We start from the raw sequence: 24,037 nt of genomic DNA, 5'->3' as shown, positions 1-24,037 counted from the left end.
ATGCTCTATCAGTTTTCATATCTTATAAAAGCCTACTTCCCCCCAGACAATTTTTGAAGATTGTGTAAATCTCCAGTCTTCTAAGTGCTACGGAGCATCTCCCTTTTTTGACAGTGAGTGACAGAAAACTTTTGTAGGGAAAAATTCATTCTTTCAAAATTTTAACTAATGGTTCGGCACATAAATAAAAACAGCAAGAGATTTGAAAAAGAAATGAGATTTAGGAAAAAAAAAAATAACAAGGATAATGAAAAGACAAAAAAATAAAAGAGATTAAGTTAGCACACAATGAGCATTACCTGAGTTTCCTCATCACTTAGTACAGTCCATTAGTATAATTTAACACCTTTGCTCTACTTCTGAGGCTTAATCATCTCTCAATAAACATACAGCCATTAACGTCACTGAGCATAACAAGGCTGAGAAGAGTTTCCCCACCACTTATCTGGTAGAATAATTTTAAAATAAAAGATTCCAAACTCCTTGTATATGTAACCCATCACTGTGCCAATGTTATACCAAATGAAACAACTATAATGAAACAAACTCATTTCTAAGCTTTCAGTACTCCCAAACCAAAGAGTCGTTTTCTGCTAGAACTATATATCATCAGGAATTTAGTAAAACAGAGGCACACCACTAATAATATTAGGAATTTAGAAATTTCTGAAGACTTTGACGGTTGCAACAACCAAATGATGACACCACGTTTCAGTGTATTAGTTTATTTAATTCTTTATCGCCACTAAGAGCAAGTAAATTATGTTGATACAATTGGTAAACATATACATTCGCTAGAACCTCCCACAATCCCACAGAGCTAAGGGAAACATTAAGGATGTTACAGGATTAATGCTTTCATTCTATAATATGGATATATGGCTTTCATACAAGTTTAAAAAAATTGAAAAGGTAACACACTACTAGCTTACAAAATCAATATACAAACTGGAAAAAATAAAAGAAAAAAAGGAACAGCATGAAGAACATAACCCATGAGAAGATATATAGAACTGGTTTAATAGATATATACAGAATTAGAAATCCATTGAACATGATACTCGGGCTTTAATTTGTTACTTTGACTTTCATTTCTTCTCTTACTTAGCACCCAAACCACAGGTATCAAGAGGATTTCTGTTTTGTTTTGTGTGTTTGTTTTTTTTTTTTAATTTTTTCTTTATTTTTTCCTCACTCTTTCTTTGCAGAGAAAAAGCCTTTTTCTTCTTAGGTTTCTATGTTCACACTTAATCAGTTCTTCCACTTTGAAGCTTTGAATAAAGACCTTCCATGTTCTTATTGTGACAGAAGAGAGTATCACTTTGATACTAAGTCCTATTGGCCATTTTGTTGGTGTGTGTTTGCATTTTCCTTGGGCACAGCTATCCTTAAAATATTATGCTGCAGAAGAGAAGAAATCTGACTCTCCAGCCTATATACTACTCTTTTATTTTAAAAAAAAATAGAACACAGGCCAAAAGTTCTCTCACTTCTGCTTTAGCTTTAAAACATGGCAGCACCAGTTGTGAGTCACATTTTGAGTTATGGATGCTCTTTTTTAACTTTTGCTTCAACGTACATGGATCTTTGTATACATGCAATATGTACGAGTGTATATTTAAAGATGCTGTGTTTGACTGACATCCTGATGATGTGGTTCCTAGCTGCAAGAGGCAGCAGTAGTAGCCTACATCTGCTGCAAGTCCCTTCAGTGATCAACACAGTCTCTGGACTACCAGAGCCATTTTCTTCAGCTGTAATAACCTAGATGAGCTATATAATTATAATATAGGAAGTGTAATGAATCACCCATTGAGAAAAGTTAGATAGTGTCTGGTTGCCAAGCAGATTAGGCTGAGGGAATTCAAACAGTGTAATTAATTAAATGAAGTTGGCTAAAGGTAAAACAGCCCTGCAGAGGCTATTCATTTTCCTAGCTTTACATCACAGTCTTCAATGCTAAAGTTTTCGTACGGTCTTTAACCTTGAATGACTTTCCACAATAGGAACACTTGGAGAGTCTCTGTTTCGTTTCATCAGAAAAATCACACACTGGACTCACGCTTTCAGTTTCATTGTGATTTTAGATATATTACTTACTTTTTAGCAACTTGTGACACCAAGATACTCCACATTTAAATGAAAACCTGCAGAAATGAGCACAGCCCTACCAATGTGATGACAGAGAATATAGCTGAGTTCTCATGTTTTCCCTGAAATATCTCATTTCTGCTCAGGTCAGAGTGATGGGGCCACAAGGCAGAAGAGTGGCAGAAGGGGAACCTCATTGTTTAGTTTTAGTCCAAAAGTACATGAACATTTCTGTTGCTATGAAAAATACCATCCAGACCTTCTTCAAATTCAATTATTCATGGAGTTTAATAGGGTCGTTCCACACTCTAATTTGCTCAGACAGTACTCACTATACATGAAGCTCTATGCACCATGTTTCTTTCCTTTAATCTAAAGGTATAAGAGAATGCATTGGGAAATTATCCAACTTCTTGCTCTGCTTATGTAGCTAAGGGGCTCTTCTGTTTGAGAGTAGCCATTCTTTCATCACGCTCTCTACTCTTCGTTATGTGTGATGCTTTTTCATAGGAAGCGTCACTCAGGTTGAGCTATGACAGAGCAAGCCACCTTCCCAACAGATACAAAGAACTGATTTCCTCGTTCTCATATTACTTTGTTTACTGTCATCTTCTGATGAACACATGTTCACTGTTTCATTTATTTTTAATGTTAGAAGGTCACAGTAAGAGATATCAGATGGTACAGGCTTGCTGGGACTGTTTTACAAGAAGTCAGCAGGTTGTGGAGGATATATCCTTTAGTATTAGGAAGGATCAAAAATGTCTGCAGTTGTTAGATGGGAGGTAGATTGCCTTAGCAAAATTGTTGAAAAACCTACTAATACTATCAAAATTAGGGGTGAGCGGTGGAGGACAGGCAATAGGTGCAATCTGTCCCCATACAGGAGAGAATATAGTCAGAACTTTGCATAAGATGCTCTCCTAGAGAGTTTTAAAAGATTTAATAAGAGATGTCTATCCTCATTCATATGCTTCCCCTTAGTATGAGACTTTGGGAGACGTAAAAGATTATTGTGTCATGTCAGAATGGTGTATCTGAACAATATTTAGCTTTGGAAAATCAGGAGGTTTACATTGTTAATGTTGTTGCAGAGCAATTCCAATAGCATCTGAGTACAAAAAATATATTCATGCATAGGAAAAAAGAACAGACTCCTAGACTGAGGGAAAGCCAGGTTGTCCCTGATGGATGCCTTCTTTTGAGAATGGAGTGGGACCCCTCCGTAATTTCAATAACATCCAATAAGCACCTACTTTTCATTAAGGCAATAATAAAGCAAAGCCAAAAAGCAAATGTGACACCAAGTAATCCTGCCTTCCCTAATCAAAGAAGCAAGAAAAAGAATTTTGCGTAAAATGCTCCTGATAGTATTTCTTTCTTCTTGACATTGGCCCTGTGAACAATGCTACATTGTCTGTTGATATGTTTTATAGTTATTACTCCTGTATATCTGCTTATTTTTCTCCCTTTGAAAAAACAGTACCAGTAGTAGTATGATTAGAAGATGAGAACCAGAAATTAGTATTTATTTGAATGTACAGCAAATGTTTTCCCCTCCTTGGGCCTTACCTTAAAACATAACTTATGCTATAGTCTTGCTGCACTTAGTAGTCTGTGAAACATGCCAAGCTGACAAGCAATGATTCTCTTTCAATAGGGGCACTTCTGCCAGGAGACGTGCTGAAGTGCTAAAATGCCCCAGTCCTCAAATACTGATTTAAATCAAGATACAGACAGCCTAATTGCTTGGAAGCATGGCTCAGCTTACTTAGAGGAAGTAGTGGGAGCTATACACAAACTACCCTAAATTTAAATTTGCTGAAATCCAGAGGCTGGATGCAGAATCTCCCTTTTCTGATGTTCAGCAACTCATCTCTCTCTTTTCTGAGCACTCAAAACTCCCAGAAAAAGGCTGCCATTTAAGTAAAGTACGATATATATACATTAACAGTAAGATGCAAATATAGACCCAAATGTATGTGGTTGAGAGGTACAGAGGAAGTCTTCCTATTTCATGCCCTTTGCTCACAGGACTGTTGTACTTCCTGCTGGTCCTAGCGTGATGCTTTGTTTGTATGATTGTTTGATTTCTGTAAACACTCTCCATGGACGCCCTACGCTACCACTGTAACAATGGGAATTTGACTGACCTCTTTCAAAAACTATCAGGAATGTTTGTTTTGCAATCCAGATGGGCAGTTAATTGTAAGGGACAAAAGATGATGGAAGAAGTACAGGGAATTTGTTTTCTTTTTACTCACAAAAGTAGAAAACGGAAGTCGTATCTAAGGTTTGCTAATGGAAAGTCATACTGTAAGTCTCAGCATCAATCCCAACTCCTGCCAGCTCCCTGTGAAATGTGGACTAGATTAACGCATGTAAGACAATGATGCAACAGTGTTTACGCTCAAAGCTGAACTACTTCAAGTGAACTGATGTAGATTTAGACAGACAAACCTTTGGTGAGTGAAAAAGCTTCTTCCTCCCTTTGTCGTCAATCAGATCTACCAATTCATTAGTTCAAGTCTGAGGCATAAGCAAAGGCAGACCTGATCAGACCATAAAACAAAACAAAACAAAACAAAAAACAAAATGAAAAAAAAAATAGCACCCAGCATCACCCAAATAAAAGCCTTTATGAATTGCAACTTGTCATTTTGGGTTTGGTCATTGCACGTCCACCATATCTGGGACATTAATTGTATCACTGTCTCAGGTATGTCTAATAGTATAGTCAAAATAACAAGGACATCAACAAAGACTGCAAAATACACCCAAGCAGTCTGAGAAATAATTGTAACTAGTCTATCCTGAGCTATGTGCAGCCTGGCTTCAGAAGGGTTTGGGAATGTCTACAGAAGGACTTGCCTCACTGTGAGTCCAGATCAGCTATAGTCCCCATGTGAGAGAATAAAAGAGGACAAGCTCTGCTTTTTTTAATTTTTATTTTCTGCTTAGAAAAGGGAAATGAGAAGATAGACCAGTAAAAGACTCTGCATTTCTATAAGCTAATTCCAAAAGAGCATTGTGATTTACCCAGATGATTGCACCCTGATGCAGTTTCACTGAAATCAATGAATATCTGCTTGAGCAAAAGGGAGACTACAGGAGACTTGCTGTTGACCAGCAGGCAAAGCCTGGGGCCTACACCAATGGTGAAGCTTACTTCTTGCTCTTGAAATGTAAGGTTTACAATTTTCAAATGGTGATTTTTAAAAGAATTTGAGCATTGAAATCCCATAGGTTTCTTCTAATGTATCTGGTCTGAATGTTTTTTGGATTGTAAAACAATCTTTTACCTGACAATACACCAACTCATTGGTGAGATCTTTTTTCTCCTTTGTGACTTTTCTCAGGACTCATAATCATTTAAAATATTTAAAATCAAACAAACACGAAAACAACAGGTTTTATATTTTCTTTCTTTTCCTTTTTGAGTTAACTAAAAAAAAAAAAAAAGAAATTAAAAGAAAAAAATCTATCTTTATGGCTAAGATTTTCCAAGGTGTTCTTACTTATTTAAAAATGGAAAAAAGCAAAAGGTACCATCTTGACATTTTCATTCTGCTTTACTTATAGACAAATAAAACTAAAAATTAATTTCATTCTTATTTGTTTCAATTCTCATAAAATGTCCCTTTTCTGGTCAGAAATATGAGCCATCTTAGACAGTTTCCAAGCTGATTTGTTCTATTACTTCCCACTAGACATAATTTCTATTTTCAACCAGCTAGAGTTAAAATCAACTCAGAAGATTCCCACTAATACAAAAGAGAGTTGGGTCAGGCAGAATAGCAACAATTGCAATTAAATTTTTATGTAAAAGATATTCTCCATTCTGGAAAAAAAAAAAAAAAAATTAAAAGGGAAGGAAGAAATAAAGCATGTTTGTCCTTTTGCAGGCAAAACAGATGACATTATCATTCACCGGTGTCAATTGTGGTAAAAGAGGAAAAAGAGTTTTGCTATCCTGCCACCTAGATATTTTTGTAGAAAGTATCTTTTCTACAAAATCCTAAAAATTTAGGACCATGATATATCAAACCACTGAAAGATTTTACAGTTTTTACTGCCAGGAACCAAGAAACAAACACTACTGTTTTTTACCCAGACTATGACAGTTAAGAATAAACATTCGTCACACACAAAAAAATTTTTTGCCTGCAAATGCTCAACAAAATGCCCCCATGCTCTCCTTAAACAAATAACTTCATACAGTTATCCTGATGTGAAAACAACTTAAGAAACAGTGTTTGTTGTTTCAGATATACGGTTCTAATTTTAAATATAACTGCACCCAACCAGATTCCTGCATCCACACAGAGTATCACTGGGTTAGGCAGGGCTCTACACAGGTTCAGATTCTGCTTGCATGGAGTAGTTTCAAGACTGAGACCTACAGCAAGACTTGAGAAAAGAAAGTATTTTAAAAATCTCTACACTGTTCAATATGCAGTAGACAGAATTTTCTCTAAATGAGTTTGGAGTCCTTTATCACAGGCCTCTAGAAATTGTTGTTAGCGTTATACATTAAAAATACTGAAGTAATAAAAAAGGATATTTTTTGTCTGTTTGCTTGTTTCCTTCTATGGTACCATTAAGCTATAAATAATTTTAGGATAGAATGCCTAGGTATAAATGAAACTGTTAACCGATCGTGTTTGCTGATGTCCCTTTCTCACATTGCCCAAGTCGGCTCCATTAATCCAGCATCTTCTCTTGTTTCTTGCCTTCCTTTTTCTTCTTCTTGGATTCTGTCAAGACAACAATAACCACAAACAGTCAGCATCTAAAAGTCCCCGTAATAAACTTCATCCAATATCTACACACTAGATGTATGCACATCTAGTTCAGTCCCTTCCTATCTGAGCACAACTCTGCTTGGCATGCAGAGCACCGTGTCAGGAACTTGTTCCAAAAACAAGAAAACAGCAAGTGGCTCCTGGAGAAACCAGGTCATGGCTCAGCAGAGAGCTGGAATAAAGCTCTGCACACACTACCCACACACATACCCCTCCCTCGCTTCCTTTCTATTTCATTGTTCATCTTTGGCTTCCTCTGAATATGGAGGCAACTCCAGAGCATGGTAAGAGCTCACTTGTTTCTTCAGCTTATCCATTGCCAGCCCTTCCCTATTTGTTTGGAACAAACACCTGTGCACATTTGAGAGGCAACAGAGGTTTGGCATGATCTGTCGAGCTGATTAGTACCAATAGGAGAGCTTGCTGCTCTGACTAATGTGGGGTGGGTAAGGGAACAATGTGAAGATATAAGTAAAAGTGTATATGTTGTATCTACAGTAACTTCCACCATAATAAAGGGTAATGCTGTGCTCTACACGGAGAAGAAATTGACAAAGAGGCATAAAAAATGAATAAAAAGTGAAGCGAATTAGATTCTTTTGTCCCACATATAATCTTGTAACGGGGCAGTTAACAACTCCGAGAGAATGAATAAATCCTCTGAATATCACTGTGAAATGAAGAAAAACAGAGACTACAAAGAGATGGAAAATGGTTTTCTGTGAAGTAGTTGTCTGGAAATAAAACAGTAAGTTGTAGACTCATGTTTGCTTTAACATGGGTTTCACTGATAGACACTTCCTTCCTTTGAATTCTGCCTTTATTCCTTCCTTCTCAGAGGAAAAAAGAAAAAAAAAAGTTCATCTCAGGTGAAGAGGTAAATTAACATCCATCACCGTGAATGAAAAAGTGAGCTCTTGGTCTTTAAGGAGGTCTTCTTTGTGAATATGGTTAATTTCTCCTTACCCAGTTCATGTAACACAGACAGTCAAATAGCCATCAACTCTGGTAAAACTAATTTATTTTATTAAAGCCAAAGAAGCTCTGTTGATATCCTTCAGATAAGAATAAGGCTAAAATACCTTAGAACAAGAAGTGATTGTTTTCAGTTTGAAAATGTGAAAATTATTTTTATTATTACTATTACTATTTCTCTGCCTGTTTGTGTGAGTGCATGTGTATGCATGCCTGCAGCCTGAAGCCATTTCTAGAACCTGGTATTATTTTACAAACTATTATTGCAAAATGTCATTTTTCATTAAGTTAATACATAATTTGTGTTCAGCTGAAGCTTTCTGCTTTCTTTTTCCCTTACTATCTTTCTGTGTCTCCTTCTAATCTCTTTTGCTCAAGTCTTTCTTTAAATTTCCCATTATATCACCAATCCTCCTGGATTCTGCACTGCATTTATTGGCCTCTCTTTCTCTCTCCCTTTTCTATGTTTTCTGAGAAAGAAACAACATTTTATCAATACAGTTGTTTATCAAGACAAGCACTAGGATTTGTAAAATTTTTCAAACCTGGCACACACAAAAAAATAAAAAATAAGGCACTCTATATGCTTCAACTACATTCACCTACATTCACGAAAAGAGATGTATGAATGTGGGCTGACTAATAAGAGTACACTACCAAAGAGAACAATATGTGCAGCTCACTCTTGGGATGATGTCACTTATGACCAGGAGAAGGTTTTATTCAGCAATCATTACGTGATCAAATCAGATCGCCGTCTCAAAGACTATGCCTTGCACTTGGTTTAAGGTCCCAGCCTGATGTCTGTGTCTATTTCTCAGTGAAAGGGAGAAGCTAAACTCCGCTGTCCACCTTGCAATAATCAATCTGCAAATCACACAAACTTCCAAATCCATCTACCTACATAGGGAAGTGTTTTTGCTTGATGCTTTGGGATAACAAAATGCTCCCACCCAGGAAGTCATTCCTCTCACATTGATAGTACTCACACTGCCAGAGCATAATCTTTCAGACAGTTTCCCTGTACTCATGCAAAGCACACTTACTCCATGAAATCACATGTAACCTCAGAGTTGTGGCAACATAAAAAAGAAAACAGCTCAAATATTTTGCAGTCCTTAGGCTCTTTTAAAAACTCTACCCTAGACATCAATATCCATATAATGACCCATCAAAATATTGCTGTTCATACTGTCTTGCACAAGTCTGCTCACAGCTACCCTCCACCTGCTTTGACTGTATTCAGGTTATAGACTACAGTATTTCCATGGCTAACTGCAGAAAGTTGCTTTAAGATGCGTTTTGTTCATGTTTTCTCACTGCTCAGATCTTTGCTAACATTTGTGTCACTTGGTCTTTCACTGTCCTCATGTTTATTCACCTTATAATGCTGCCTCAACTTTTATGTGCTTTAAAGTCCTCTCACAAGCCACACTGTGATCTATGTCACCCTGATCACTTTGCCAGCATTTCTCTTTCCATGCTAGCCAGCCACTCTATACTGAAAGGGTCACCATGCCAGCAGTGCCAGCCCTGACAACATGCTTGAAAGCCCTGAACAGTTCACAGTTCAGTGCCAGTTACCTCAGAGCTCAATAGCACCATACTCCTGCTATAGGCATCTACCAGTTAAGGGGCGGAAAGATCCCCACGATACACCACCACCAATAATCCCATTCAGATTCCTACTCCATATAAGAAAATTACAAAAATTAACTTCACCTTAGCACAGATTGGATGCAAGACCATCTCAGGCATTTCCTTCCAGGTTTTTTAATGTGATCACTGCCCACTGTCAGAATCTGCAGTAACTCCTCAAGCAATGCACACTGAAAATAGACTTTATGCTAGAAAAGCCACTATGCCGCTTTCTACATCTCACTGATACCACAAAGCAGCTTGATTTCAATGTTTTTTGGGGTTGTGCCAGAAGGAAGAAAGAAAAGGAACACAGTGAACAAAGTCTACCTTGGGCAAAAGACTACCATCTGCAAGAACCCTGGGGTCAACAGCAGCCTCCTTCACCTCACCTACCTAGTTAAAGCAAAATCTATAAAGACAGAGCTATGACCCTGAGCATTGGTTGTGTATTAGATACAGAAAATGTATGTGCTGCAGACAGGTGCTACCAAGAAAATGCAGTCACTACAATGAGGTGATTGAAATTGATGAAAGCCAGGTTCATGCCAGACCATACTAAATTTTTAATCTGAATTCTAATTTTAATCTGAAACTATACACTGTATTACCTGCTTCAAAAGTAGGTGGTTTGATATGTTTAGTACTGAGTCAGACAATTACTGGAGGTGTCTTTATGAGAGGAGGGAGAAAGACAGAAAGCAGGATCATCATCTGTGCAGTGAAAGGAAGGAGACAGACAGATGTTCGCCTGTTGCTCTGAGAGCACTATGTGATATTGCTCCAGCCAAACTATCCTTCCACCTCTGGCATGGCTTAGCACACAGCAGTTAGCTATAACTCATCCAGGCTTCCTTCACATCAAGGAAATACTTAGCTTTACTACCCCTATATATCCTTGCAGCAAAACAAAAGGACCAGGAGAGTGAGCTATGCATAGTCCAGAATATTAATGAGAATGGTAAAACCATCCTTAATTTTTGTGTCTGTTTTATAGCATGTGCTTTCTGCTGTCCCTCCCCCTTCTCTTTTATCTCATAGTGAGAGAGCTCTCGTGCAGCTGGAGGCTAGAATCCTGGACCTGGGCAAATGCGAAGAGTAAATTCAGAATACTTTGTTCCTGCAGAGAGCAGCAATCAAGCACTGCACAGACATCTAGCTCCCTCCAGAACTCAGAGCACTTCTAGTGAGATAAAAACACCCACATAGCATAGTACAAATAGTCCTGCAACAGCCAGCTGTGTTGATGCACACACACACACTTGATTTTGTAATCATTCAACAACCTGAACAGCCTTATCTTTATGAACTGTTCATAGGATTAAAAGCTAAATTGTCACGGGCCCAATTCTGCATGAAGACCAAGAAAAATGCAGCAAATTTAAGGCAAGGACTTTACTGAGTAAACAAATTAATCTGATAAGGAATTTGAAACGGCAGCAATTCTCCTTAAATAACTATCTTTATTCCGAAGCTTCATTCTTACTGTGCCTGCAGTAAAGGAAAGTAATTATATTGAACAGAAGCCACGTATGATGTGAAGCCACTACTAATGAATAAGGTACAAAAAGGAAGTAATTGCATTTTAATGGGAGCTAAGCACAGAAAGTCAGGACTTGCATGTATTTATTTTCCTTTGTTGTGAAGAAGGTAAAAATTCACCATGGATTGCTGAACTCGTCCTATACGTGAGATCAAGAAGTGCCCCCAAAGGTTGTAAAAACCCATTCAAAATTTCAAAAGCTGTTAGAGCTAAGCACTTCAGCATCAGCTGTTCTGGACACAGTTTTCTCAGTACAGAGGAAGACAGGTTTCCTAAAGAGCTCTCCCTCTCTTGCTGGGGTAAGTATCTCAGAGCACTTGATTACTGTGGTGGTGGTCATTGAGTACGGGGCAGTTCTCAGCTTTGAGGAAACCAAAGATTTTACCCCTTGGTAAAAATAAATAAATAAATAAACAGAAATAAAAATAAAAAATATTTTTAAAAATCACTGTACAGGGATCAATGTACAGGGCTTCACCCTGCTCTGTAGGAACAGAAGCAGTACTACCTCATGATTTCCATGATTACAGAAGCCAATCTGTTGATTCTGAAATGCCACTTAAATGTGGTATTTTTTCTATTGCTGTAGAAAGAGAAGCATTTACTTAGTCCAAATCAGTTTAAAAAGTTTAAAAACAAAAAACAAAACAAAAAAAAACTATGATATCAATTTTGTTCCAAAATGAATTCTTCTTACAAGGCTCTTTGAACAAAACAGAGTTGTACCAGATAGAAGTAAAAACAATACTCCACTAACTAAAACACTACAGAAGGCAACTCTACAATGAATCAATGACCTTGATGTGATTTTTACTTTGTTAATGTATTACAACTGATAATATCCCCTACACGTAAGCTCTGCATTTAATCACCGCCTTTTCTTGACTGTAAGTGTTGCTCTGTTTCTCCAAGTCACTCTTTTCCAAGCAGAGTTTGTTCTGATTCTCACTTTGCTCAACTTACATTCAGGGTGGCCTTGAATTTGTTCCCAGGTGAACACAGCATGGACCCAATTCAAACTGAAAGATGGAGCCGCAGACATATGCCAGGAAGATATTATATGATGTGTTATCTATAGGGGAACAGCTAGATTTATACTGGTTACAATCAATTTATCTTAAAAAGAAATGGACAAAAGAGTCATTTGTTGAAAATGGATTTCTAATTTTCTTCTAATTTTCTTTTATTCTGAATCACATGTATCAAAGCCATTAAATTATTCAGAAGGTCACTACTGCTAAACTTTTCAAGCAATGTCTGTTTTGCATTCGGTGACTGCTGAAGGGGTCTGTCTAACTGGAAGATGGTTTCCAGAAGTGGGTTACTTTGTTCTTCTGTTTGCTTCTTCTTATCATCTGGTATGTTTGCTTTGCTGATTTAGGGAAAGGACATTCTTACTGTTCTTTGTCATGTTCTACAATCAGCACAAGAGAGACTCCATCTCGACTGGCTCTTCAGCTGTCTGTCTCAGTGGTACACAAGATCCATCTTAATACCCACAAGACAGGTGCAGGAATAGACTGATACATTCAGAGTTTACTCTGCATTCACGTGTCTACAGGAGACTGCTGAAAACAAAAAGTAGTAATAAGCTCTTTGGAGTTTGGCATTTCCCTATATCTTCAGAGAAGCAAAATGCTAGATTGCAGCAGTTCATACGTCAAACTGAGACCAGGAAACAGCTGTTCTGCAGAAAATTATTTGATATGCACTGTGAATAGAAACCTCATTTTATGTAGTTGTCTTTTGAAAAGCAGACATGCACATTTCTCAGTTGTGCTCTGTGCATCTGCGCCAGCCTAGTCTACCGTCAGGGCAAGGGGTACAGACTTTGCTTTGGCCAGTTCTTCACACTGAAGAGTCGCCTACAAAACTTTTGCAGTAAGCCCAGATAGGAGAAAGGATATAGAGAAGGTGATGTGGAAAATAAAGCTTGAAAGGAAAGGAAGTGAAGAACTAGAAAAGGAGAGGATAAAAAGGAAGGAACACAGCTTTCTCTCTGTTTCACTGCTGGGAACAGTAATGAGTGTAAACATTTGCTGATGGCATATCTTTTATCACAGTAAGTCCCACAGCTTCAGGCATTTCCACGGCTCAAGGGCAGTGACTAATGCCAAGGAGGCTGGCCTGCTCCTCCAAGCCAGGAAAGTGAAACAATGAGCATGTAAGAAAATTGGCACACAGGGCTATTTAAACTTTCTCCCCAGAAGGTCTGTATTAAATACTAAAAGAAACTCCTGCAGGCACGAGAGGGTTAAACGAGAACATTTATCATATCCAGTTTTTCATCTTATTAGTTAGCACAGAAAAAAAGCATCTGGGATACAAACCAGAAAATAAGAAACATGGAGGTCCAGGTTTCCCATGAAATTTCCCTGTCTTTTTCAAAATCACCTGTTAAATCTGTGGAACAACTAAAAACTGAAAACTACTTCTCTTAAAAATATCTTTCTTCCTCTCTACATGCATTTACTGCTCCCTGGAATCCGGGATGCGTGAATCAGAATGTCAGTACAACTGGATGAAACACTCAAATTATTTGTCCAAAAAGTCTCATTTTCCAAAGGTACAAAATCAGTCTTGAGAGAAGCTACAGGGGAAAGCTTTCAAGAAACATAAGGAAAGAAATGGAACCAGAAAAAACCCTCCATTTGAAGACATCAGAATTTCATTAACTTAGGCCTGCGATGGCAGCTACTAGCAGCTTGAGGCTGGTCCCCACTGTAACCATCATTCTATTCTGTTTTTCTTATATGGCTTACTCTTGTTCCCATTTAAATTAAAGAGTAAAATCATATTTCCTCATGTTACAGTAACAAGAGGCCAAGCCACAGAAATGTATCTCAGAGACTCACAGAGTCCTCCGTAAGTTTTATTTCATCTTGAAATAACAAGCCTCATCCTCAGACTAAGGGAAACACAACCAAGAATTTAGTACCCAGTCTCACTGCTCTAGACCACCATTTCTTCTCTCGATTTTCACATTTCTCAGCTCCATGAGACATGAATTATTCATGGTAAAACTGCTCCTCTCAATGCAGTGCTCAGTACGGTGGCACCGTTTTTCAACCAGGGCCTCTGGGCACTCATGCAATACAAATAATCAGGATGATAGCAACAACAATAACAGTCGGTCATGGTGTTCCTGCTGGGCATCCACTGCCAGTGTCTGTCCCACAGAGCTGAGATCACTGTACTTCACTGCAGGCTCCTGGTCAGTGCCAGGGAACACTCTTTAATGAGGCTGCCTCATGCCTTCATAAGAGAGAAACGTTCCAATTTACCTTTCTGCTTTTTGTTTAACTATAGCAGCTGTTGCCTAATATGAGAAAATCCCTCATTTTTACATTTAATTAGTTTAAGTAGCTCCTATTATTCTGCCTCCTGTAATACTAATTATTACGCTAGCTGTATGCCTGCATGACTAATGAGTTACATTAAAGACAGGGAGTTCTGCAACCTTCAGAGGGAGACACATGAAGAGAAGGATGCCAAAACAGGAGACATCAGCATATTTCAAATAAAACAAAATCACAGTCCTAACAAATCATTTATTCTCCCCCTACATTTCCTCCAGCTACTCTTCATAAGAAGGCATTTTTCTGCTGCTCAAAGGCAAAGTTGAGGGAGCAAGTTGCCTACCCTGTAAAATGAAGTGGGTCACAAGCAGTCAGTCCTTTTTTTCAGTGCTGCACCTAGTTTGTCTGAGCAACAAATAGCTGCATATCCCGTGAGCAATTCATTCAGAAATCATAACTGTGAACTCCTTGCAACAACCAACAGCCAAGTCATTCTGCCAAAGAGCAGATAATCTGCCCTGGCAATGCTGTTAGACAGATGTCCTCTTTGCAGATAGGAATCAAAGCTGTAGTGCTCAGAAACCACATGTTGCATTCTGCTTCTGGCACCAAAGTTGGTAGAGGAATATATCTGCTCATTAACAAAAACCTGGCTCTATGTTTTGACAGTGAGCTCCCCTAAGAAGACGCAAGGTAAGTTAGTGTCAAACACTGCCATAAATCCACTGAGATAACTAACATCCAAATGAGACCCTAGTTAAAGATGGTAGTTCAGACACCCTGAAGAAAATTGTCACATTCAGATAGTTACAGACTGGGAAAAAAGGGAGCAATTGCTGCTAGTAAGAACACGCAGCCAGGAGTTAGCAGTTCCTACCTGAGCATGTGCACCTGTTACTGTAATTGTATGACCCTGAAAAATCATTTAGCCTTTCTGACTTACAATAATTATTATTGTTTACATCTTACTTCCTCAGCTCTTTGGAATGATAGTAGGGTTACCTGTTCATTTCTTGGAAATTCTTCCTGTAAAGTTTCCTAGATAGAAGAAGCTATGTAGTGCAGATTATTTATTTTGCTATTAACTCTTAAATAAAACTCTTCAAACAGTGGGAAATTAGTAAAAACACTGTAGGAGAACATACAGTTCCAAAGACAGGAAATGTGCTGAGGCATTGCTAGAGCAATATGCTACACCTGATCTTCATTACAGAAAAGACATTGTAGCCATTATAATCTATTGCAAGTCTTGCCTTCCTCTGAACAGTCTTTAAAAACATGGGTACTGGATGACATGATCTTTAGATGAAACTCCAGTAATTAAAGACAACAGTGGCATAAACAGTATTAATGTTTGCCAGCTCTAGTAAAATTGCTTTTCTAAGTGTCCAGGTAAACTGCTTATCCTATTTCGTTTTATCTTTATCAAAGGTGTAAATAGTTCAAAGTGAGAGAATTATGGAGAGAGAGAAGAAAAATAAGAATGACAGAAAGCCTGAGTGAAAAAAACAAATAAAGCCTACCAGGCAACCTAGCTCAGTAAAAATAAATTCCTCCTCTCTCAGCAGTAAAACCAAAATGTTTCCTGAATCCTGACAATATCCCATTGTTTTCCTCTCTGGTTGGCTGGAACCTGAACAATCATAAATCACGTTTGGGTGGCCATGAAGTAGGCCAGATGGAATTTGTCGGAACCAATTTCTGCTCTTCAGTGCAAGTTGGCCATCAGAGCAGCTGCTCAACAGAAGTGCCTGATTCTTTTGCATCCATCAAGACAGTTTAAGGATAAGTTGAACATCCCTGGCACTTCAGACACTGATTAGAATATGCAGTTGTATGTATTAGAGAAGAGATGTCTGCTTCTGCCAGGATCCCGTGATAAAAATTGTTTCATCCTTTCCAGCCTTTATGACAGGAGTTCTCATAACTTCATTTCTGTACTAAGTAAACAAACCCTAGTGTCTTGGATGTCACTGTCACAGCACTGACAATCTCTCTGTCAAAACTGATATTCAGGAATGTACACCAGTTTTCATTATTTCAGTACAGCAGCCCAAGACCAAGCTATTGTCATCCAATCCAAGAGCATCTCATAAAATATGAAAAAAAAAAAAAAAAGTCCATTAGGAATCCAGATAAAATTCAAATTCCTAATTCATCATCTGCTCTCTCTCTCTTGAAACCAATATTAGAGGTTCTCTAATAATTCTCCTCTTGCAAGCAGTGATCTCCAAGAATACAATCCATTCTTAGAGTCAGCTGTTCAGAAGAAAAACACTGAGACAGAGAAATTGCTAATAAGGAAAACATACAAAAATTTCAAGGAAAAAATATCCAGGAAGTAAAGTTATTTTCCAAACTTCAAAAGATTCAAAAGGATTTTAAGGCTTTTCCATGAATGCTGGCTAATGATAAATCCATAAGAATTCTTAGATCACCAGTTTATCAGAAATTCATTGATTTCTAATGCTAACGAGGTTGTCTTGGCTTAATTTAGCAGAAGTCTTGCTGCAGATCAAGGAAGTTCCTCAAAAAACAAAACAAAACAAAACAAAACAAAAACAAGACTTGTTTTTGTCAGTGAATCTGACAAACAACCCTTTGATTTTTTCTGTATGTATATTTTTTTTCTGTTAAACATCATTCAAACTCCCCAAAACAGTACTCATCTTCTAAAGTAGTTCAGTGAGAGAAGAGAAAAACAGGATTATGCTATGAGCATAGCTTTGTTACGTTCATGAGCTGAAAAGCAATAACAGAGCAGCATTTATGGATGATATCAATTTATTTATGCTATTCTCAAAGAGCACTGAAGGTGAGGAATAACTTCAGCTACACTATGAAAATGTGCCAGGTGAAATCTGAGACATGGTGCTGCACTGGACAAGTCTAGATGGACATACATTCATTCTTGGATTCTTAACTAATCATATTAATTCGTTTAAGAAAAAAAGTATTCAGGGAGTATTGTGGAGGTCTCAGATAAAAATACCTGCTCCACATGAAAGTTGTGAGCAGAGGAAAAACATTTTAGATAACGAGTAAAACTGTGAATAAAAAGAAGTGATATAATGCTGTTTCTTTTTCAATACAAATCTGTAGAGGACAGGCTTGAAACACTGTGTAGTCCAGTCACTTCATCTCAGAAATTGTTTAGTAATTATAAAAGGAATTTGGGCAAGTCCATTAGAAAACATTCTTATTGTGGACAGATTCTAATACAGCAAAATATTTAAATCAAAATTTTAGTTTTAACAGCAGGCAAGTGACAATAAATAACAAAAGATACATTAAGCTGCAATTGATTGGAGAAGATTAATGGAGGCTTTTACTTACCCTAATAATAATACCAAACCAAAAGAAAAAGCAATGCAATGAAGAGGTTACAAATACAACCTAATGAATGGAAAAAATCAGGCCACAGGAAAGAGGGCTACTCAGGAAAATTATTAAAACAAATCTTTTTTTCTGAATATACTGCTACTTTTCAGTGAAATAATCTTGGTCATCTCACATGCATTTTTGGTACTCCCAGCCTATTGCTGTCATAGGTGTTCTCGGTGATGAAGTTCTTGAAGCCTGCACTGATCCAAAGTGTAACAGTTAAGCAGTAGAGCAGATTCCTTTAATCAACAGGACCCTCACCTACAATTCTGTTGTCAGTGCCCACAGATACTAGAGAACCACTGACTTTCTACTCCAGGCAATCACAGTGGCAACTGATGGTGGCTGATCAGCATTTCCAGGTTTAGCTGCATATGAATACAGACTTCACACAATGCTACATCACAGGAAAAAGATTGCTGCTTCCAAATAATGTATTATATGCTTTCTTCACTTGTAGTCCTGAGTTGCTGATGAGAAGCTACAGAAGAAAAGGGAGCCTGATATGTATCTGTAGCCCATTTCAAGTGCTCAAGCAGTAACCTAGATCTTACTTAAGGGTTCCAAAGAATTAAATTCATTCTATTCTAACTATAGATTGCATACTTTTTAGATTATATTTATAGATTTATATTTATATATTTAGATTATATTTATAGATTGCATATTTTTTTTCCTTAACCTAGATACAGATAGGGACTTACCTCCAATCTGCAATTTCCCTCACCTCAGGAAGCAAACAGAAATATTCTTCATTTCAGCAATCAGCTTTTAACTCAGTAATGAAGTTCAGTAGGTCACAACATTGCATACAGTATTCAACTGCTTGACCTAATTTCTTCCCCTAGTACCTCCTACTGCTGTCAACACACTGACCAGTGCAATTCCTAAGCAGTCATACACACTGATCTGCAATATGGACTGCTTATCTTCAGCTTGGGCTCAGGCAGACTGCAAGTGTTTGACTTCCACATTTGCTGCTCCTCCTCATGCCAACAGCAGATGAATGAGCAGGTGGTACACAGGAAGATGCTGTAAGATTTCTAATGCAAGTCAGGAAAGCAGAATTTCTGCCCAAATTTATTATGATCACAAACCTACGCTTGTATCTATTTCAAATCAAACGAAGTCAGATTTTCTGTTTAACTAGCACCACATAATTATCTTGCTGCAGATGGTCACAATCCAACTTTCAGGATTAGAGGAACTCCAATGCAGAAATGACACATGCTCTACTAGGACACTGCCTTTAGAGTTGTAATATGAAATGTCCCTGTACCAACATCATCAATGCTCTGCATTTTTTCCCTCTCTTCCAGCAGCAATCAGTAGAGCCCACCGACTCCACAGAGACAGGAGTAGGCAAAAGGCTGGGGGTGGCTCGAGCAGCAGAGCCCTTCTGCCAGCACAAGAAGAAACTTCATTCAATAAACTCCCAAATGCATGGAAATTTGAAAAAAAAAAAAAAAAAAAAAAAAAAAAAAGAATAATAAAACTAAATCCTTCCCTTCTAACTAATAAGCAATAAAATTACACAGCTCCAAGCCCTTGTTACATTTATTCCCACTTTTATTCCCTCTCAGTCACTTCCATGTTCAAATGAAGATGTTTATTGCTGCTAACTCAACCAAGTCAGCTGGTTTCCAGAAATCTAGTTGTATGCTTTCTGCTTCACAACTTGCATTATCCATACAGGTTTTAGACTCAGCACTTATCTGGTAGCTCCACTGAAGGTGTGCAAGGGTACACAGGCAGAGTGCTCCACAGATCACTGGTGCACCACCACCACAATTGGAAAATTGCTCATCCAAGTCCCACCTGTCACCGCTAATCACATTTATTTCTATAATTATCCAATTATTCAAAGTCTGGAATGTTTTTAATCTGGTTTTCAGCAGCAAATGCCAGAGTAACATAGCTTGTATCATTTACATTAAAAAAAAAAAAACAAAAAAACACATTAGTTTGGCTGCTTAAACAATATCTCACAGCTTTAGCTTCCACTGTAAATCATCCTACACACGTAACACATTATTCCAATGAAAGAATATATTAAAAGGCCTTAATAACTAGAAATAAAATAAGCTTGTCTAAGAGATACTAGGAAACAAAATGAGCATATGCCTTGTTTTGTACTAGGAATTACAGTTAAATAAGACATTAGGTGATCTCATCCCTGCTGTCTTCGAATAAAGAATATGTAATCCAAAAGGTGCAGAATACCTACATACGCTCCTTTCAGCATGCAGTGAGTAAAATATCCCTTGAACTCTACATGTCCAGGAAGAAAGTAGTCCCTTTTTCAATTCATCATTATTCAATACCAAATGTCAATACGAAAGGTGTGTTTATCTCAACAAGACATGTTCCTGCATGCTATTATTGGAATGTTCTTATCAACAGGTGAGTTAGGCAACACTTTACTGTGATGGTCTGCTGCATTCCAACAAACTGGTGGCAACACATGTAGTCTAGGGTTAAAACTGGGGTCCTAATCTTCAGTTCACCTCTTGTCTGTTAGTTTTCATTTACTGTATAATGCAGGAATATTGCCTGCCTGACAGCTGGGAGACAGGAGAATGCAGTCTGAGGAAAGGCTATGAGAGTACAATCTCCTGTTCCTACTGAAGCATGTGAGACGTCACAATTCCATCAACCGAAATGAACTAGCGTGCAACTATCAGCAAATTGAATTTACCTTGAGGTTTGGGTTTGGTAAGCTTCCCACAGGGCTTTGAGATTGTGACAGTCTTCTGGCAGTCAGCATTATGAAGAGCTCTCTTTAGGTTCCCAGTTCGAGTTTTCAAGGCAGTATTCAAGTCACATTCTCCCCAGGCCTGGAATTGGTATTTACACTCTGCTGCAATGAGTAAATAAATGGTAATTTTTTAAATAGAAGGATTGAGAGTGAAAACAAAAATGTTATCAGTCCAGTAGAAAAGAGTAACATTATAACCACTTTCATCACCCGCAGCAGGTGCTCCTAGACAAATGATCATGCAACTGGAGAAAGGAATCCCATAAGACTTTAAAAAAATCCTCTTGCTTTTGCATGAATATCGTGTCATCGTCAACACAGAATGTAAATAAAATGAAAATATATTGAACTATTAAGATACAGAATAAAGAAAAAAAGAAAGAGAAATGAAAACTCGATTCAAGTTCTGTATTGTTCCTTCATTTGTGTGATGCCAAAGGTTAAGAGGTAAGGGCTGAATAGTTTCAAGAAGGTTTGTGCAACTATGGTCTTGTCAAGTCTGAATCTGCTGCACTGATTGCTTTGGAAAGGTCACACTCAAGTCAAAGCCGTACAAGTTGTTTATTAAAAACAAAACAAAAAAAAGCTAACTTTGCAACAGTTGCAAAGATCTGAGCTCTGGACAGACATCTTGTCTGGGACAGGTCTGAGGTACCTTTCTCAATTGCCATATATAAACTTTATAAAATGATAAAATAATCTGGCCTCCATTTAGTGCACACACACTGGTAGCCACCTATATCACAAGGTCCCATAAAGCCAGTAGTAACCATAGCGGAGGCTCACAGCTGTGAGAAAACAGATGACTCTTACACTGCTGCTTTAAATAGGGTTCTACAGGAAAAGAGTAATTTACCTCTTTACCACAGGAAAAGAAATTTAATCGTGCTGCTGGAATACTAAGTTTACAACACGTAGATTATCTGGATTCTCTGCTGGAGGAGCTTCTTTACTCTAAGGAATCTGCCTTCTATTCCTCAAATTATTTAGTTGCAACAGACTTGGAGGTAGATAGCACCTTATTTGCAGAGCTAAGAAGAAAATACAGTCTTTCTTCATCATACTTAAGTAAAAAGAAAAAAAAACAGTCCCTTGAAAGTGTGATGCTTACCTCCAAATTGCTTCTTCCAGTTGCAGGGAATTTTACACTTCTGAGTCTTGGTGGTTTGTTTGCATTCTGCTCCAGTGCGAGTGCCCTCGCGTGTCCCCAGGCCGCAGTCTCCATTGGTGGGCACACAGACACTCCACTGCCATTCCCCACAGTCAGACTTCTTAGCCTTTTTCTCTGGTGGAAGACAAGGAAGCAAACACAAGATAAATGGTCAGTATTCACAGCTGATAGAGAAACGTCTCTTCACTACATAGTCACAGTGCCTGAGAGAGTAAATACGGAAGGTGATAATAAAACAGCTTCACAACCAAAAAATCTGGCATGCCCTTCAAACTTCTGCAAACATTTCAGCCTCTTAGGCTTTAACTCCAAATCACAATCATTCAAAGTCAGTTCCACTACTTCTAATAGCCAAATCAGACTCTCATCTTCAGAGTGGGGAATCTACACACCCTCAGGGACTGCTGAACAAAACACTCAGCAAAGGACATTCCTTTTGCCTTCCGTGGCTGATGGCACGTAAATATTTTCATTTTCATCTGGAGCAAACCACACCATATAGATAAGAAATTTATGTGCTGACATTGTGTACTGGGATTTGAGCACCTCCTGGAAAAAGCAGAAACTTTTCACTTAGCGTACACCGTATTACATTTTATGCCAGATTATAACCAAATCTTCAAAGGCAAATAAGAAACTACACTACATATAGAAGGATATGTAAATACAAGATTTTATGATTCTTGATCTTGCTAATGTAAGCACTCAGAATTTGATCAGAACACCTTGAAATGCTGATAGCCTAATCAGGTTTTGTTTCTTAGGGACAAAAGCAGGTTCTGTAGGGACAAAAATAGGGACAAATCCAAATGTTGACCAAAATAATAATTAAGACCCCAAATATCACATGTAATTTTAAATAATCTTATATAGAATGATTTATGCTTTAGCTCTTCCATATTTTATAGTATTTCTTTACAGCCACACTGATTAGAAACACCTTTTTTTTAATGGAAATACTAATTCTAATAGACTAACGAGTCATATTAACCTGTGTAAGCAGCATGTAAATAATCAAAGAATCACAGAATTGCTCAGGTTGGAAAAGACCTTAAAGATCACCAAGTTCAACTGCGACCTAATCATACTACCCTAATGGGTAGTATGGGTACCCTAAAAGATATAAGATCTTAAGAAAAACACTATAACGTACAATTCTTAAAAAACATCAAAAATGAGTTTCATAGATGTCAATTTTCCACTCCAGGCCTCTCCCTACTGCAGTGGGGTCTGGATGTGTCTGTTTTCAGCACAGAGTTCATCTAGTCCTTTACTGGAGGATTTTCACTTTCATGGCACTGGTGTTGCAATTGCATATAACACACCAAATGACTAACATGATAACTACTCTTTCATTGTTCTTATGTGATTCTCCCTTAGCCTAGTATGAACCTATTCTCAGCAGATTTTAAGGAAAGATGTCTTGCAATACCCATTCTGTGATAAAGTGAGGACTTTGTCTCTTGTCTCTGATGCTCTCAAGCTGCCAGCTTTCATGGAAACAAATTTCTACTTTCCTACTGAGCACAGGAAAAAATGTCACTGCCACAAATACCTATCATGCATGTCAAAAGGTTAATGAGTGCCTTGAATTTCAAAAAAAAACCAAAAGCATTTTGTATTGTCCCACACATGCAATCTGCCTCACGGATTAACCCTGTATTACACTAGACCTTACCTGGTTTCTCTTTTTTTCCAGCCTCAGTGGTACTCACTGCTGCCAGAATGAAGACAAGTGCCAGGAGAGCAGCCGTGAACATTCGACGTTGCTTTTGTTGCTGTAGCATTCTGGGGAAAAATGAGATAAAGGAAAATACGCTTGGTTAGATTGCAAAAGGTGGGATCCCATCAAAATGGCAGCTACAGCTTTTTTAGGAAGCTCAGCTTCAGGGACAGAAGACACATGCAAGTCAAACACAATTAGCTCCTTACAAAGAGAATACAAAGATTTTTAACATTTATTTTCCAGTCCCTGTACTAAATCCCTGATCAATGTCACTCATGCTATGGATCATCACAGAATAGTCAGTAATTATGGCTCTTTGTCAGAGAATCAAGACTCGTGATGGGCCTGAAACTTCTTCTATCTTTCCTGACATCTGGCTGTGATTTATTGTGTACAATTTCACATAGAATATGTTTTGTGTTACATTTTATCAACTAATACAAAGTAGGGAATCCAACACTGTCTACCTTGCAAAAGTTCAAGTTCTTATTAGGCTTACTCAACATCTGAAAAGAGCTTTATTCATGAAAACAACATGTAGAGGTAAATATGATGCATTATTTTAATTGCCATTGCTATGTTGCTACCTATCATTTCCTTCCCCTACAGTTAGTGTCTCTTTTTAATAGCAGTTAACCTGAAATGCA

General features: G+C 37.8%; 1 protein-coding gene across 3 annotated transcripts in view; it reads right to left on the bottom strand.

Moving 5' to 3' along the window:
- Nucleotides 1-689: 689 nt before the first annotated feature.
- The window catches only part of PTN (pleiotrophin), a 70,315-nt gene continuing 46,967 nt past the window's right edge, over nucleotides 690-24,037 (bottom strand). The window contains exons 2-6 of one of the 3 annotated variants that reach the window (XM_042838092.1): nucleotides 23,343-23,452; nucleotides 21,605-21,778; nucleotides 20,434-20,595; nucleotides 6,777-6,848; nucleotides 690-4,643 (exon numbers count right to left, since the gene is read on the bottom strand). In XM_042838092.1, the coding sequence (XP_042694026.1) occupies nucleotides 6,796-6,848; nucleotides 20,434-20,595; nucleotides 21,605-21,778; nucleotides 23,343-23,451 (498 nt within the window). In that variant the 5' untranslated portion in view covers nucleotide 23,452 and the 3' untranslated portion in view covers nucleotides 690-4,643; nucleotides 6,777-6,795. Of the gene's footprint in view, nucleotides 4,644-5,590; nucleotides 6,849-20,433; nucleotides 20,596-21,604; nucleotides 21,779-23,342; nucleotides 23,453-24,037 lie in introns of those variants that run through there. The other 2 variants (XM_042838093.1, XM_042838091.1) reach the window with 2 other exon arrangements.

This window comes from Centrocercus urophasianus, unplaced genomic scaffold (genome assembly GCF_019232065.1).
Source record: "Centrocercus urophasianus isolate 14NV4802_14NV808 unplaced genomic scaffold, USGS_Curo_1.0 seq_73, whole genome shotgun sequence".
NCBI classification, from domain to species: Eukaryota; Metazoa; Chordata; class Aves; order Galliformes; family Phasianidae; genus Centrocercus; species Centrocercus urophasianus.
This window is presented reverse-complemented; position numbering and strand designations above follow the sequence as displayed.